Source organism: Myotis daubentonii, chromosome 8 (assembly GCF_963259705.1).
Source record: "Myotis daubentonii chromosome 8, mMyoDau2.1, whole genome shotgun sequence".
Lineage (NCBI taxonomy): Eukaryota > Metazoa > Chordata > Mammalia > Chiroptera > Vespertilionidae > Myotis > Myotis daubentonii.
The window spans coordinates 14,745,473-14,762,538 of NC_081847.1; the positions used below are offsets into that span (position 1 = coordinate 14,745,473).

At 48.7% G+C, this 17,066-nt stretch overlaps 1 protein-coding gene across 2 annotated transcripts; it reads right to left on the reverse strand.

Moving 5' to 3' along the window:
- Positions 1-4,478: 4,478 nt before the first annotated feature.
- NXT1 (nuclear transport factor 2 like export factor 1) lies at positions 4,479-8,671 on the reverse strand. Of its 2 annotated transcripts, XM_059705395.1 has the most exons (3): positions 8,434-8,671; positions 8,034-8,153; positions 4,479-5,195 (listed from the first exon to the last, which is right to left on the reverse strand). In XM_059705395.1, the coding sequence occupies exon 3, from the start codon at positions 5,133-5,135 to the stop codon at positions 4,713-4,715; it is 423 nt and encodes a 140-aa protein (XP_059561378.1). In that variant the 5' UTR covers positions 5,136-5,195; positions 8,034-8,153; positions 8,434-8,671; the 3' UTR covers positions 4,479-4,712. The 2 variants fall into 2 exon arrangements, with proteins under 2 accessions (XP_059561378.1, XP_059561377.1); XM_059705394.1 differs by lacking the exon at positions 8,034-8,153 and having other exon boundaries at positions 8,434-8,669.
- Positions 8,672-17,066: the final 8,395 nt, after the last annotated feature.

Sequence of the window (17,066 nt, forward strand, 5' to 3'; positions counted from 1 at the left end):
GGCAGGGCTGAGGACCAGCCATAGCTGCTTGCTCCGCCCTTTGATTCCCTGAGATGCAGCCCCACCCAAGCTGCAGCAGAGGCTTTTGCATATGAATGCCCTGGCCCTTTGCAACCTGAAAATTACCTAACAAATTGCAGCTGGGCCAGACAGACCCAGAACTTCCAAGAGAAGGCCCAGGGACCCACAGCAGCTTGCATTGCTTCACAGCTGGGCTTCATCAGGGCACGTCCAAACTCCAAAAAAAGAAGGGGAATCTGCAGTTCTCTTCGTAGCTCCTGCTGGGTAACCTCAGGCAGAGGCTAAATTAGCACCTCCTTAGATCCAAGAGCCAGTGTACCCAGTGGTCAGAGGGGGACCATCCAGATTACAACTCCTCAGATCCATAAGGGACACTCTCAGGGGGCAGACTCAGTGAGCACCAAAGCCCTACTGAAGCAAGTCTTGCCCCAGAAGGGTGTCTTCAGCACAGAAGTTCTCCCACTGCAGACACAGCTGATTCTCACTGCCAATTGGCCTGGAGGGCAATTCCTCCCAGTGATCCTACAACAATCAAGGCATAACTACAACAAGACTGTGCACAAAGCCCACAAGGGGGTGCACCAAGAGTGTCCACCTCAGGTAACGGGGGAGGCTGAGCCACTGGGCCCTACAGGACACCTAGCACACAAAACCACTCTACCAACACAGGGAAGCATAAAAAATGTGGAGACAAAGAAACAGGTCACAAATGACAGAAATGGAGGAAAGCAAACGACTGGATATAGAGTTCAAAACCACGTTTATAAGGTTTTTCAAGAATTTTATGGAAACCGCCGATAAATTTAGTGAGACCCTGGAGGAAATGAAAAAAGACCAACTAGAAATTAAGCATACACTGACTGAAATAAAGAATAATATACAGAGATCCAACAGCAGACAAGAGGATCCCAAGAATCAAGTCAAACATTTGAAATACTAAGAAACAAAAAATACCCAACCGAAAAAGAAAAAAGAAAAAAGATTCCAAAAATATGAAGATAGTGTAAGGAGCCTCTGGGACAACTTCAAGCGTACCAACATCAGAATTATAGGGGTACCAGAAGAAGAGAGAGGGCAAGATATTGAAAACCTATTTGAAGAAATAATGACAGAAAACTTCCCCTACCTGGTCAAAGAAATAGACTTACAAGTCCAGGAAGCGCAGAGAACCCCAAACAAAAGGAACCCAAAGAGGACCACACCATAATTAAAATGCCAAGAGCAAAAGACAAAGAGAGAATCTTAAAAGCAGCAAGAGAAAGTCAGTCAGTTACCTACAAGGGAGTACCCATACGACTGTCAGCTGATTTCTCAACAGAAACCATGCAGGCCAGAAGGGAGCGGCAAGAAATATTCAAAGTGATGAATAGCAAGAACCTACAACCAAGATTACTTTATCCAGCAAAGCTATCATTCAGAATAGAAGGTCAGATAAAGAGCTTCACAGATAAGAAAAAGCTAAAGGAGTTCATCACCACCAAACCAGCATTATATGAAATGCTGAAAGGTATTCTTTAAGAAGAGGAAGAAGAAAAAGGAACTCTTACCATTTGCCACAGCATGGATGGAACTGGAGAGCGGATAAATACCACATGATCTCACTCATTTGTGGAATATAATGAACAACATAAACTGATGAACAAGGACTGATCCAGAGACGGAGAGGCATTGATTGGACTGTCGGGCCTTGGAGGGAAGGTAGGGGAGGGTGGGGGTAAGGGGGGAAAGATCAACCAAAGGACTTATATGCAAGCATATAGGCCTAACCAATGGACACGGACAACGGGGGGGGGGGGGGTGAGGGCATGAGTGGGGGTGGGGGTAAGGGGGCAACGTGGAGATAAGGACACATATGTAATATCTTAATCAATAAAAAATATATTTTAAAAAAACATATTTTAAAAAAAAATTAATTGTGCTTAGGGGTGATGTTAATCCCTGTGTGGGTTTTTATTCTGGCCCAAATCCACAAACTTTATGGTGTGGAGAAGGGGAGGAGGGGAGCTCGCTTTCTCTGTTTCACTCTCTCCTGATGATGGCTACTTCCATGTCCCTGAGGCAGGTCAGCTCTGGGGCAACACTGCAGCTGGGAGGCTGTGACAAAGCGCGGTCTGTTAGTTCAAATTGGTTTTAATTCTATGAAGGCTACAGTGGTAGCGCAGTAAGGTGGGCAGGGAGCAGAGGGAAGTCTTGGATGGTCTGAGGGAGAAGTGGTGAGGCCCTAACTCAGTGATGGCGAACCTTTTGAGCTCGGCGTGCCAGCATTTTGAAAAACCCTAACTTAACTCTGGTGCCGTGTCACATTATAGAAATTTTTTGATATTTGCAACCATAGTAAAACAGACTTATATTTTTGATATTTTATATATTTAAATGCCGTTTAACAAAGAAAAATCAACCAAAAAAATGAGTTCGCGTGTCACCTCTGACAGGCGTGTCATAGGTTCGCCATCACTGCCCTAACTGAACAGAGGTGGGAGGGGCAGGAGCTGGCCTGGGGAGGGGAGGGGGTGAAGGCTGAGTGCTTGGAACCTCTGGTAGAAGTGAAATGGGTGGGAGGTGAAATGGACAGTGAGCAAAGCTGAGGGGGTGCTAATGGACCATTTAAACTCAGATTAGCTATTCAGAAAATGCCAGAAAGCATCTAAATGTAGTCAGCTCCAAGCTCAGTAGATACACACCATCCTGCTCACCTTTGTAACCATGATCCATGTAGCAGGCTCTGTCCTAAGAACACTGTGCACTTATGCCACGTAAAATCCTACCCCACGGTGCAGATGAGGAAACTGAAGCTTGCAGATGCTGAGCAGTAGATGAAATTTGACCGCAGTTGGTGTCCCTGCAATGCCCATTTTTTAATCTTCATTCTTCTCTGACAGATCAGTCTCCCAGCAAGAAAAAGAGTGGCTATTCCAAAAATTCAGTGGTCCTCCAGCCTTATTGAGCACCAGGGCCTTCATGGACAGCTTATTTGGTCAGCGGTGGGGCCCTGAGAACCCGAATCCTTAGCAAATGCCCAGGGGATGGTCCAGAGAAGCACAGCTCTAGGTCTCTAGAGTGCCTGTTCCAAACCTTTTTTCTTGCTTGGGCAAAGGTTTTGCTACATTACGTGACACAGGCCCTGAAGCAATAATGGCCTGAAGATAGGATTTACTTCTAAGGCTGGGGGTAGGCAAACTGAGGCCATTTTGATGGTTTCACATGGTCACCAGAGACCCAGGCTCCTTCCAGCTCAACATAAACCTACCTCTAGAGTAGGGGTGGGGACAGTCCAGCCTGCGAAATCATTTTGTCTGGTCCTGCCAAGGCATTAGGAGTGAGTTAATTAAATGTTTCATCAAATATAGCAGGCTAATTTTTAAGCTGATAATTTTGTATAGCCCAAGAGTGATGTTATATCCAAATGGCCATTGGCAGAAAAAAGGTTCCTCACCCCTGCTCTAGAGTACAGCCAAGTTGTCCTCCTGGCCCAAGAATGAGCCAGAGCCAGTGGTCCAGCCATCAAAGCTGCCTTCCAGGCAGCAGGGCACAGGAAGAAAGGTCTTTTGAAGCAATATTCCCCTACAAGTCCAACCCTTCTACATTAGCTGGGACTTGGTCATTTATTTAGCTATAAATCAAGTGGGAAGTCCTCTTTCAGGTGGGTACCTTGTTTCGCTCAGCATTGGGCTTCAGTAACTAGAGAAGGGGAAGCGTATTAGGAGGAAACTGTCATCTGCACCACCCTACACATCCGTAGTTTCCTTCTCAAAGGGAAATCCTAGCTACTCCACCTCCAAACTAGCACACTTATCAAAGAAAATTTAACTGGGGAAGCCACTTGGCTACGAGATCTCCTCTATTGGTTCAAGGATGATGGAACTTTCTAGGTTTCTATTTATTTGTTTACATTGGAGAAATGCAATTAGAGTTGGTCTTCAGGGCCAATAAAACTAGCTTCTAATTCTAATGTCTCCCCCACCCCAACCTCAGTACTTCTTCCTCATAAAAGCAGTTCTTTATCTTCTGTTCATAAGAGAGCAGTTAATATAGTTGCTTCATTTACAAGCAGTTATTAGCTCTTTAGTATTTCACCTGTTCTCATTCACTTACCTCTCAGCTAAGGTTCTAAGGTAGGGCCCAGCTACCTACATTAGGTGATTCTGATGTTTTCTAGAGTAAACTACACACTGAGACACCAAGGTCTTTTGTAAAATGCCAATGCCCAGCACTACCTCAGACATTAGGGTACAGCTAGTCTGGGATGTGTGGCCTGAGCAAAGGTAATTTCAGTGTCGCAAGGAATTCCAGTGTGGAGATGGCCATGAAGCCCAGCTCCAGTACATTTGGTGCACACCCGTGCCTGGCAGGTGCTTGCCCCCAGGCCTCATACCTCTGCAGGTGCCTTCTACTAAGCTTACTGCCTTTAACCTACCTTCTAAAAACCTGTCAAACACATTAGGCAAGAGAAAAGAAACAACATTTGTAGTATTATTTTATTTGTCAGAATTTCCAGAACCAGGGTCTCTACTGGACAAGTAGAAAAATAGAAAACTGTACTACGAAAAGGCAACTATGACAAATAAGTATACTCGTAAAGAGGCTCCTTGGACTTGAGCAAATGCAGAGTTCACCCTGGGCAGCGTAGCCCACAACAACAGAAAGGAACTGGTGTCCCCACATTTTGAGATGTGTTTCTCTCCAGAGCTCTACTAGCTGGCCCAGTCCTGGAACCGGAAGCAATCACTTGCTATCTTCCACACTGTGTTGCTAGGTGAGGCCTGGGCGGTCAGAAGGAAGTTCTGGTTGAAGTCCCGTTGTTTGTTGCCTTCAAACTTCACTGTTCCACAGATCACAACGAGGACTGTGGTCTGGCTTGGGGTAGCTTCATCATGTACAGGCTGGCAGTCAACCACATTGATTTGGAACTCACTGGAAGGCAACATTTCAAAAAACTCACTCAAGGACTCTTGTCCTGAAACTGCATTTCCATTCCACACCAGGGTGGCTGTGCCCATGTAGAGGCGGGACAGCAGGCGCCTCCGCTTATCCATGGTGGTGTAGTAGACGTTGACGAACTCCTCAGCAGCCCTGCAGGCTTGATCCACGTAGGTCTTGAAGTCTACGGATGCCATCTCTGGCTCTCCCGAAGGAGGCCTCCACCCAGGTGCTTCCTGCACCTGAGGGAGCCGGGGCTGTGGGGCAGGAAGGTTGAAGAGAACCCAGGTGAATGCCAAACTTCGCTCTATCCTAACAAAGAACAATCCTCCTTTTCTATTGGTGGTAAAACACTTAATTACATACTATAGAGAGATGACTCTAGTCTCAAATGGCTGCCGACACCTCATCTTACTAAACCTCAGTTTGCTCCTCTTAAAATGGAAATATTACCACTTGTGGCACAGTTGTAATGTGAGACATTGCTTAGTTAGAAAAGCCTGATACCTACATCTCAGAAAATAGTAGCCATTACTATGAATTTTAAAAATCTCATTTTATAAAACAGTATACATGACTATGGAAGGTCAGTTTTTCCTGAAAGTGTGGATAGTGAGGAAAATTTATCCGGTAAAGACAGTGGACCTTGTTGAAGGGAACAGTGGCCCAATAGAGGCCAATCAGATGGCATAAGCTCATCAGTTGGTGACAGTCTTCATGGGTTCACTCCAGAGACAAAAAGGGTTTAAAAAAAAAAAGTCAAGCTTCTTAAGAGGGTAAGAGAACAAATGCCACAAGGGCAGAACCAAAATGATGGCCGTAATTCTCATGATAAGCTATCAACAGCAAACCTGGCAGCTGGCTGGGAATGAGAATGGAGAACACCTAGCATCTGTGAGCACAAATACCCACCACCGGGTAAGTCCTGTAAGCCACAATGGAAAGACAAGACAGAACCAAAGAGAGTCTATGGGGTGGTGGGGAGGGGTATGAGAGCGGCAAAAATAATTTCAACTGTAGCTGCAATGCTACATTTCCCTCAGAAAAAACAAAAACAAAATGTCCCAAAGCATAAAGAAATAGTATTACTTGTGTGTGTTTGTTTTTTTAAGGGTATGGTACAATTGTTATAGTTCCCTGTTCCTTTTTGCATGTCGGACCAATCTATGTCGAAGTTCTCATTAGTCCAACCGGATCATAAAATATTTCACTAAAAGAGAATCCAACATTACTGAAATAGTGGATATGCTTACATTTACAAAATTAAATATTAAACCTTTCCTTAAATTTCTCAGACCTTAACTTTTTAAATGAAATCCATAAAAGATTACACAGAGGACCTGGAAGAAGCTGGGGCTGAGAAAAGTGGAGGCCTCCGCCTCCCGTAAAGAACTGTAAGGCGCCGGGAGGGAGCACCGTCCTAGGGGTGAGCAGGTCCAGGGCCAGATGCCCACCTTGGTCTTCCCACTCCCTCCATGAACCTGAAGTCAAGCCTCCGCAGACACTCTCGGCTGGTATTTGCTAAATGCTTTGCACGCATTGCCTCACTGAATGGTGGCCACAAATGGGCGAGAGGGTATGAGTAGCACTAAACAACAATTATCCTATCTAATAAAAGAGAAAAATGGTAATTGGCGTACGACGATACCCTTTTCATTGGCTAATCAGAGCTATATGCAAATTAACTGCCAACTATGATTGGCAGTTAACTGCCAACTATGATTGACAGTTAACTGCCAACAAGATGGCGGTTAATTTGCATATGTAGGCACAATGCAGGGAGGCGAAAGGGAAAGGAGGAAGAAGCCCCCTGCCACTGACAGTGATCGGAAACCCAGGGGGGAGCTAAGAGCTGGGGGGCAGGGGAATCAGGCGCCTTTTCCGCCCTGGCCAGTGATAGCAGGAAGTAGGGGTGGAGCCAGCGATGGGAGCTGGGCACGGTCGAAGCTGGCAGTCCCGGGAGCTAGGGGTCCCTTGCCTGGGCCTAAAGTGGAGCCCACGATTGCGGGGCCGCTGCAGCTGCGGGTCCCCGCTGCCCGGGCCGGACGCCTAGGCCAGAGGCATTAGGCCTGGGCAGGGGCGGAGCCTGCAACCGCGGGGAGCTGGGGGTCCCCTGCCCAGGCTGGACACCTCTGCCAGAGGCCTCAGGCCTGGTCAAGGGGCCGATCCGGTGATTGGTGATCGGAGGGTGATGAGGGTCAACTCTGGCCGAGGCATCAGGCCTGGGTGGGGGGCGGAGCCGGGGATTGGGGGGATATGATGGTCCCCTTGCCCAGGCCTGAAGCCTGGGTCAGAGGCGTCAGGCTTGGGCGGGGGGTGGAGCAAGCGATCAGGGGGAGATGGGGGTCCCCTGCCCAGGCATGATTCGGGGGCCAGAGCCAGTGATCAGGGGGAGATGGGGGTCCCCTGTCCAAGCCTGACACCTCTGGCAGAGGCATCAGGCCTGGGCAAGGGGCCGATCAGGCGATTGGAGGGTGATGGGGGTCTATGCCTCTGGCGGAGGCGTCAGGCCTGGGCAAGGGGCCGATGAGGAGATCGGAGGGTGATGGGGGTCTATGCCTGAGGGCTCCCAGTATGTGAGAGGGGGCAGGCTGGGCTGAGGGACACTCCCCTCCCCACACACACCCAGTGCACGAATTTCGTGCACCGGGCCCCTAGTACTTAATAAGAAAATTGAAACAGGTTTAGTCAAGGTCTTGAAAGTAAGCACACTCCTAATTGATCATTTACAAGAACGTGTGTAGCCCTTAAAAACATGTTGTCAAGATTATGCTGACCTTTTACTGGCTTATTTTTTTTAAAGTTCCTGCATTTTGCAACCAAGGCTATCGGAGCACAATTCCCGGATGCTAGTTTGAAAATTCCGCTCAGGGGCCCAAGTTTCTGTCTTGCTGGAATTCAGAGCCACATTCATCGCCTGGACATAACCTCAGTCCCTCTCCCATCTCGCGGACCTCAGACACCCGCCTCTGCTCCCCGCCCCCGTTCCCAGCCCCTGTGGGGTTCCCCAAGTGGTCTTTCCAAACACAGGTAACCACCTGCCCGCCCCGAGGCTTCACACAACGACCACTGACCACGGCACGTGGGTCACTTACAGGGCTGAGGGCCCGCCTCCATCAAGTCAGAGAAAAGGAGACTGGAAACAAGCAGGACCGGAGAGGCTCTGAAGCTCGCCGCTTCCCAGGGTCCCCGCCCTCAGGTCTTTGAGGCTGGACCTGAGATGAAACAGGCCCCGTTTCTGGTGGCGAGTGGCTGTCAACCGAACCAGGAAAGCACGCTCTTCCTGGACCCAAACCTGCTCCAGGGCATGGGCACTTCATCGACAAGCGCACCGACTGCCCAGCGTTTCGCACAGGCCAAAGCCTGACACAGACCCGCAGCGCTGCCGCCCGGGCAGGGGCAACACCCGGCTTCACCCTGACAATGGAGGCGTGGGGGACACACGTGGGAGATGTCTCGGGAATCCCTCCGAGTGCCCGCCCGGGGATCACCTACCTGCGCCGGCGAAGGCCGGGGTCGGCGTGGGCGGCGACCTCGGTCAGCCCGGGTCGGCGTTGGCGTTGGCGTTGGCGTTGGCGGTTCTCCTCCCGGCGCCCCCCGCGCGGACCACAGCTCCTCGGAGAACTGGCCCCCCGAGGTCGCGGGGCGGGCCTGCGGAGGCTCCGCGCCCCTCCGCTGCTGGCCGGAGCGCCCCGACAGCGCCCGCCCACCTGCCGTGAATGGCAGTTGTGCCAGCCAGTGGCCCGGCGAGCTCGCAGGCTAGCTCCGCCTACGTGTGGCTCAGAGGAGCGGGAGACTTCCGGGAGAGGCGCTTTCCCAGAAGACCGCGGCCAATCTACGCCGAAGTTCTCATTGGTCCAACCGGATCATAGACTCCCGCCCAAGGGGCTAGTGGGACCTCTGATTGGATAAAACCTCCAAGTTCCGTCCTGGGACGCGGGGGTGGGTGGGCTCTCCGGCGTGAGGCGGTCATTCAGTAGGAGGATGGGCTACGTGTGCCGTGGGGGGCGGGGGTGGGCCGGCAGAGGGGAAGTCAGGCTGCACCCCGAGGGCGCCAGGAAAACCCCGCCTAGAGTGGGAGTGAAGCCCGCAGAACCTCTGCTGAGCTCCACCTGCTCAAGTGCCTGAGCTGGTCCTAAAGAATACATAGAGGAAACCAATTTACGTTAAGTGGGGATTTAAACTAAAAGTGAGGCAAGAGTTGAGGGTGTGGGTCAGGCTTGAAGTGGCAAAAGTGTGCCAAATAGGGAAACTTACCTTCTTGTGTCCTGTGAATTGCGGGGCTAGGAAAACCGCCTGGCTCCAGCTCTGTCTCAGAGCTTGGTTGATATTTTGATTCTTTCTATTCTCCCGCCTTGAAACTAGCTGCATTTCAGCTAATCTGGAACCTAAGCTGATTTTTTTTTTTTTTTTACTGGATTTTTGTTTAAAACAACAGGCTCAGTAGAATGGAACCAGTTAGCCCCGCCGGTGCGGCTCAGTGGTTGAGTGTGGACCCATGAACCAAGAGGTCCTGAGTCCAATTTCCCGTCAGGACACATGCCTGGGTTGCAGGCGGAATCCCCAGTAGGGGGCATGTAAGAGGCAGCCGATTGATGTTTCTCTCTCATAGATGTTTCTATCTCTCTCCCTCTTGCTCTACAACATAAATCAATAAAAACATGTATTTTTTTTAAAAAAAGAATGGAACCAGTTAGCACAGGCTTTGGGAAATTTAGAGTTTACAACATAAATTTAAAAATTTGGTTTCTTCAGACACAAGATTCTCAGGTCCATCCGCTGCTCTGAGGGACTGAATAATTCCTTGCATATAAATCTGTGGGGGCCCTCTGGGAATTCGAGGTTTACTGACTTGCCCCATCTTTAGAATGTGCATGCATTCAGCTCGTACCTTGTTAGCTGCCTACACTATGGTGTACCTTTGCTTGAATTCCTAAGAGAATCCTTGCTCAGATTTCAGGACAAATTAGGAACTGGGTGAGTTCTAATGCAGGTATCCCTCCACCCCCACCTACTTAAATAGAGTAGGTGAAAAATTTGGATTATAAAAAATTAAGTTGTAGACTGAGTATGAAAGGCGCACCGCCTGCCTCTCCGGGCGGTGCGGGGGGAGGAGTCTGACCGCCTGGCTCTGAAATCCCTCCGCGCCCGCCGTAGGGCCTGGCCTCCCCGGAGCGGTCGAGTCTCCGGACCGGCTGCGTGGTGGCCGGTGGCGGCCGAGGGGTGGGGGCCTGGCGGCGACCGACCACTGGGGAGGTCATGGGGGCGGAAGGCCTCACCGCCTCGCTCTTTCCTCCCTTCCCCCGTGGTCGGCTCCCCGCTTGCCCGCGCTGAGGCCGAGGGTCCATGCGGCCCTCGGGGCCCGGTCGGGGGGGACCGGGGCCTGCGTGGGCCGACCGCCGGGCCCCATGTGGGGGGCCATCCTGCCTTGTGGCAAGTTCGAGCGGCAGCAGCAGGAGCCGGACAAGGACTGCGCCCTCCATCTTGCCTTGGGGTCTCCATCTTGGGGCAGAACCATGTGCACCCTCCATCTTGCCTTGGGTCCTCCATTTTGGGATGGGGCCATGTGCTTCCTCACGGGAAGAAGCCGCTGCTAGCCACACCCAGGATTTCTCTGAATTAACCAATGGTGATCAAGGGAAGTGCACGCCATCACTATGACCACATCCTGTACCGACTCGCGCCTGGCCAATCAGCCGGGCCCACAGTGCCCTCTCCTGCCCTCACTCCACCCCCCTTTAAAACCCCCTGTCCCATCAGGCCTCGCTCTCTCGGCCACTGGACTTTCCGCTGTGTCGGTGGGTCTGGTGAACGGGGAGCGCAGGCCGGCTTGCATAATAAAGGACTCTTTGCTTTTGCATCGGACTGACTGGCTCCCTGGGGGTCTTGGGAACTTTGAAATCTGGGCACAACAAGTAGAGAGGGTGAACTAGCATCTATGGAGCAGTATTCACACTAAAATGACTTTATAAAGCCTGAGGCAATAAAATTAGGATGTAATGTACAGAAATCCAAATCATAGCATCAGTGGAATGAAAATGAGAGTTGACTTACTACATGCCCATTAGGTTGAATATCTACTGCTTTAAGTTTCCTCATGTTTCCCATCAAAGCCATTTTTATTTTGTTAACAAATGGTCCTTGCCACCAATCCAATGCCAACAGGAGTCCACAATCTGAGGTGGTTAAAAGGAGAGACTGTTTTCGAACCAGAGAAACACAGCTGGGGTGGAAACCGAAAGGTGTGCTCTCCCACTCGCTCTCCAAAGGAGAGGCCCACTTTTTATAAAGTCCCTGCCCTGGTCCCTGATTGGTCTATTTCTATGCAAATGCTGAATCCAAATTTATACATTTTAATTGGTCCACTTAGCATTGTCCTGATTGGTTAGAATCATGCACCCACTTGGTCCTTATGGAGATGCTTTGATTGGTTGGTAAAGATGCAAAGGAGGATGTAGCACACAGTTCCAAATGAACAGGGCATATCTCGGTCGAAATATGATTCCAGAAACTTCTTTATAAGCATTGGCTCCAATGGCAAGAAATCTTGGCAGCCTGACCTGTTGTGCCTCCCTAAGATGCATTATGCATGAGAGGCCTGAGTCAGCAATGGCTGCCAGGTTCTGGTTATGAATTTGAGTCCAAGTAGCCAGGAGGAGCCCTTCCCGACAGGTATATTTTTTCTCAGAGTCCATGGTTTCATTCTGATAACTTTGGTGGAGGTATCATTATTCTCAGTTTTACAGATGAGGAGCTGAGAGACAAATTAAATGATCAGCCTGGAGCCATAGAGCTGCTTCAAATCTAGAAAAGCTGGTTAGGAGGACATTTGTCCAGCTCTAAGGTCTTGTGAAAACAAAGCTTTAGCCCTGAGAGCCAGCAGAACCAATAGCAGGAGGGTGAGAGGACTGGTTTGTGCCTCCATCATCTAAAATTGTGCCTGACCCATAGCAAGGACCCAATAAATACTATGTAAATAGACAGACAGGTCTGGGTTCAAATCATTGCTCCACAACATTCTAATGGTGGTGATTCCCCTCTAACAGTCACTTCCCTACTTTTAGAAGCAAGCCTGGTGTTTATCTCCCCTGTAGTCCTTGATTTGGGGAGGTTAGAGATACTCTTGGCTCTAAGGCTCTGTCCTGAGTTGTGGAGTAGTGGGGGGCCTAGTTTGGAACATTGAGTCTGGAGAAGGGTTTCATAGGAGATTTTGGGAAAGTTCTTTTCCCTTTTCTCCTTCTGGACATGTGATATGTGGATGGTGCTATTGCAGTCATCTTATCCCCTGAGGGGGGGAGCCCTTAAGGATGAGGCAGACAGGAGAGATAAGGAGAAATAAAACTTTTGATGACTATATTTGGAAAGAAATCAGCCCTGAAGTTTGGGCCTCTCAGTTTTAATAGCCAATTAATTCCTTTTTAAAATACTATTTAAATTTGGGCAAAAATATAAAGGTACTTTTGTCAGTTAACTACTATGACTTAGTGTACTAGCGGAGCGATTGTGGCAAGGGAGTTAACCTCCTGAAAGCTCAGCTGCCTCATTGTAGAGTGGGGACAGTAATAATATCCATCTTCTTGGGTTGACATGAGGAGCTAATGAAACAATACATGCTCAGTTTCAGCACAGGACCAAGCACCAAGTAAGCATTTAGAAAATGTTAATATGCTTTGACATTTTGCATTGACCGCAACTGCCTTATTTGCCAACAATTCCTCCAACAACTGGCTTTTAAGCTTGGGACAAGTGTACTGACAAATTGGTAGGATTTGTCACCAAGTCACATGATCACCTCCTGGAAGACGAGCCTGGCTTCAGCAGTGGAGCAAGTGGTTCCATTTGCTGTGCGGAGTGCATCCAAGGAAAAAGGCCACATCTGGTCACACTGAGCCTCTGGCAGCTCTGAAGATAGACGACTTTTGGATCTTGAAGTCTGTAAACATAGGACTGAGCTTTTCCTCATTTTCAACCTAGTTTTCTGGTACAGGACCTAATATTTGTTTGCCAGGAGAGGTTGGAACCAGGCAATCTACAGCGATGGCTGGGCAGTTGTACCTCTAATGCATCACCACCAAAAAACTGAATGTGTGTTGTTTTTATCTCCCTGACTTAAAAGGATTATGAGCTACAGCTGGATCAGAGTGAGCTGGGACTCTATTTCTGGGAGGTCACCTGAGGACCTGCCTTTTGGGGAGATTCTGGGAAGGCAGGAAGAACTGAGACCCTAATCTTAGGAGGTAAGGTGTGGCTGTGAGCACAGAGAGGAGATAATGAAGTAGAGGAGAAAAGCCTTGTGACTAGAGAGAGAGAGAGGGAAGGAGAGGAAGAGCTAGAGTAAACACACACACACACACACACACACTTGTGAGCTATGGAGAGTGGCTGCCTTATTCCTATTGGTTTCTCATTTCTCATTGTGGTGGGTTATATTTTCCAAAAATGGCCACAAAAATATTGCAGTCCCATGTGCTCATCCAGCACCTTGCTCATCAGGAGATGGTGTCAAGCCCCCTCCCTTGGCTCAGGAAGGCCAATGGGACAGACAGAGTTCGGGAGAAACAACGCTGTGTAACTTCTGAGACACAGCCTCTGCTGGGCTCTTGGTACTCATGTCCTTGAACCCAGTCACGCTACCAGGCTGTGCACAGCCCAGCCCAGGCTACATGGATAGGCCCGTGTGGAGAACCAGCTGAGCTATCCTGGAAGCCAGGGTTGTGGGAATGGGCTGCCTTGGGGAAATGGATGCTGCAGTCCTGGGTTGGGCTGCTGGGGCTGCTGGGGCATAGAGCAGACATGAACCTTCCCTGCCAAGCCCTACCCAAAGCGCAGATTGGTTGGTGAAAACAAGTGACAGCTGCCCTGTTAAGCCTTGAGGTTCACGGTGGTCTGTTATGCAGCAAGCCAGTTAGAATTCTTTCCATTCTCATCCTTGGAGTCCCCTTGGGGCTCCAGGAGAGTGCCTCCAGTCAATTATACCTCCCTTTGAACGGTATGAACTCTATGAACTGGGTTTGCTACTTGCTACGAAAGGATCCCCGAAGACAGCCTCCCACTCCCAAGGCCTTAGAAGATGACATCACCTCAAAGAACTCAGTACATTCCTGAGGCTGACTCCCTACTGATTTCTGAAAATGAATTACAAGGCTGTGCTTCTGATGTGTTTGTGTTTGTATGGGGTGGTGGTGGGTCAGTTTGTTTATCTACAGTCAGAACCAGCTTCCAGGAAACTAGAACACCCCCTTTGCAAGACAAGCATATTCTCCCTGTGTGAGCAGATGAGGTGAGAGCCACAGCAGCCCAGAGAGGTGGCTCCAGGTCACAGAGCAGAACAAGGAGAGATGGTGGGTGCATGATTCCAGAAGCAAATGGCATGGAGCTGACAGGCCTGAAGATCTATGTTCCAGAAAAGAAAGTGTCACTAGGGGACATACTCAGTGCTGTGAGCACAATGCCCTCCACCAGTACCACCCATTTTTGCCCCTGTGAAGTTCACCACTCCTTTTTTTGTGCGTTTCTGCACTCTGCTGAGAGAGATCTTAATCCCTTCATTGACATAGCCAGGGAGGCGTGAATTTCCTTTCCTCTTAAAGATGACATTGTATATGTCTGTGCCAATCAATGTCTCGCTGACCTTTAAATATCAGAGGACCATCCTATTTCTTTGCTTCTAAGCAGGTTCCATGAATTAATGTGTATGAAGTACCCCGTGTGTGGTAGACTTATTTGGGATTCTCCAATAAGGGCATCGAGAGCAGGGATTCAATGCAAAGTGTGGATTTTGGTAAGTGCAGGAGCACAGGTCTAGGAGTGGGGAATTGAGATAAGGAGAGTGGATGTCGTACTGTAATTTATCGTAAGAAATACTGATTTGGTCTTTATCCTCTTCCTAGCATAGAACTCCTAAAACACTAGGAATTTCCTAAGTGCTGAGAGGGATCATGGTATCTTCTATTATGTTAATGAGGGGGCTTTGAGAAGCACCTAAAGACAGGGGTAGGCTGCCAGGAGGCTCAACCAAGTGATGAAAGGGCTGGAACTTTGAGTTCTGCCCCTGTACCTCCCAGGAGGGGAGGGGAGCTGGAGTTTGAGTTCAATACCAATGAGCAATGATTGGTTAAATAATGAAGCCTAAATAAATTTCCTAAGTAATGAAGCCTCCATAAAACCAACAAGACAGGGACTGGAGGGCTTCTAGGTTGGTGAATACACGGAGATTCGAGGAGAGTGGTGCGCTTGCCCTATGTGTCTCTTTCTTCAGGCTGCTCTTGAGTGTGTGGATGAAAAGGGGCCACATGCTAAATCTGACAAGCTCAGGGGAGGCCTGCGTGGTGGCCTTACAAACTCAGAGACCCAAAGTAACCACATAGGCTCATCTGAAATCAAAACTTTTTAACTAAGGACCGTTTATGGTGGGTAGTCGTGTCCTAGGCTAGAATCTCCCCAGATTCCCAGGCAAAAGTCAGTCTTTACCTTAACTGAGCTTATCTATTGTCTTTTTGCATCTAGGAGAACATATCCTTGGAATGTCAAAGTAATTTTCCTTTTTCCAGACGCCTCGAAGCACAGGCACTGCTCTGCGGAGTCCACAGATCCCCTCATTGTTGTGGAGTTAATACCTATCCTGCACCCACCTGTGTAAAAGATGTATGTGTCTATCATTCTACTTTTTTTCCAATCCCAGAGGTTTTCCTGCTTTGCTTTCTCCCACCTCCCAAGTCTACCACTAATGGATTTCATGTAACCCACATTCGTCTCCTCTTTTGATTGTAATGCATAAAATGAAGTGCAAAAATGCCATTCTCTGGAGCATTATCTCAATCCGTTGAGATTTTGCTTCCCAGCAATTGTCGACAGTTTGGATCAAATAAACTCACAAAAATTCTCTATACGTTTGAATGTTTCTTATGTTGACAAGTCTTAACTGTTAATCTAATAAGTAAAATGTTTCTGCGAGTTCTAAACTGTCATAGCAGATTAATCGAATGCAATGAGAGCCTAATTTATAGCCAGTCGGTCAGAAGCACAGGTGATAACCTGGACTTGTGATTGTCATTTGAAGTGGAGACAGACTTGCGGGACAGATACTTTACCTTCTGGGATCCGACCGATGCTTTCTCCAGGTAGATAGTGCCAGATTTGAGTGGAATTGTGGGAAACCCAGCTGGTGTCTGAAAATTGCGTGGTGTGGGGCAAAAGCCCACCAATTGAAATGGTGTTGGAATCAAATATCAGATTACTCAGCCAGCTCCACTGTGGGCTACTGGAGCCCAAGGATGCTGCAGAACTCAGCACAGAGCAGCAGCACCTCAGGACCCACCTGGAGGGCTGGAAAGGGGATAGGGAGCCGGAACATTCACACACCAATTCCTGAGGGTTGAGGGCATGAAGGGGGTCGTTTTGTTATCAGTGGGGTGCCCTCCATGTCCCCATCTGTTACAGTGGAAGTGGCGTTCTTATGATGTCACAAGAAAAGGAATTTCCTGTGTGAATGAAAAGGGGCCACATACTAAACCTGACAAGCTCAGGGGAGGCCTGTGTGGCGGCCTTACAAACTCAGAGACCTAAAGTAACCACAAAGGGTGGCCTGAAATTACGACCTTTTAACTGAAAGCAGTTTATGGCAGGTGGTCATGTCCTAGGCTAGAATCTGTCCGGACAAAGGTCAATTTTCACCATAATTGAGCCTGCCTATTGTCTTTTTGCATCTAGGATAACATACTTTTGGAATGTCAAGGTCACTTCCCTTTTTCTGGACCCATCTGGGCACAACAACCATGCCAGAGAGGAGACCACAAATCCCCTCATTGTTACTGTTATTGAGTTAAACTGTTGACTTTTAACTACCCTGCACCCACCCATGTAAAAGATGTAAGTGTCTAACATTTTACTTTTTATCCAATCCCAGAGGATTCCCTGCTTTGCTTTGTTCCTCCTCCCCAATTTATCACCAGTGGATATCATGTAACCCACTTATGTCTTCTCTTTTCATTGAAAATAAGGTGCAAAACTGCCATTCTCTGGAGCATTAACAACAGCAACAAAATGCCTCCAAATCCACACCTGGAATCTGGACCTCTTACGTCTCTAGTGATTTTAAAGTTTTAAACCAAACATTTTCCACTTCCCTG

Bases quoted from the DNA above. Each gene is read 5' to 3' on its own strand.
- NXT1 (XM_059705395.1), bottom strand. From the start codon at position 5,135: ATGGCATCCGTAGACTTCAAGACCTACGTGGATCAAGCCTGCAGGGCT.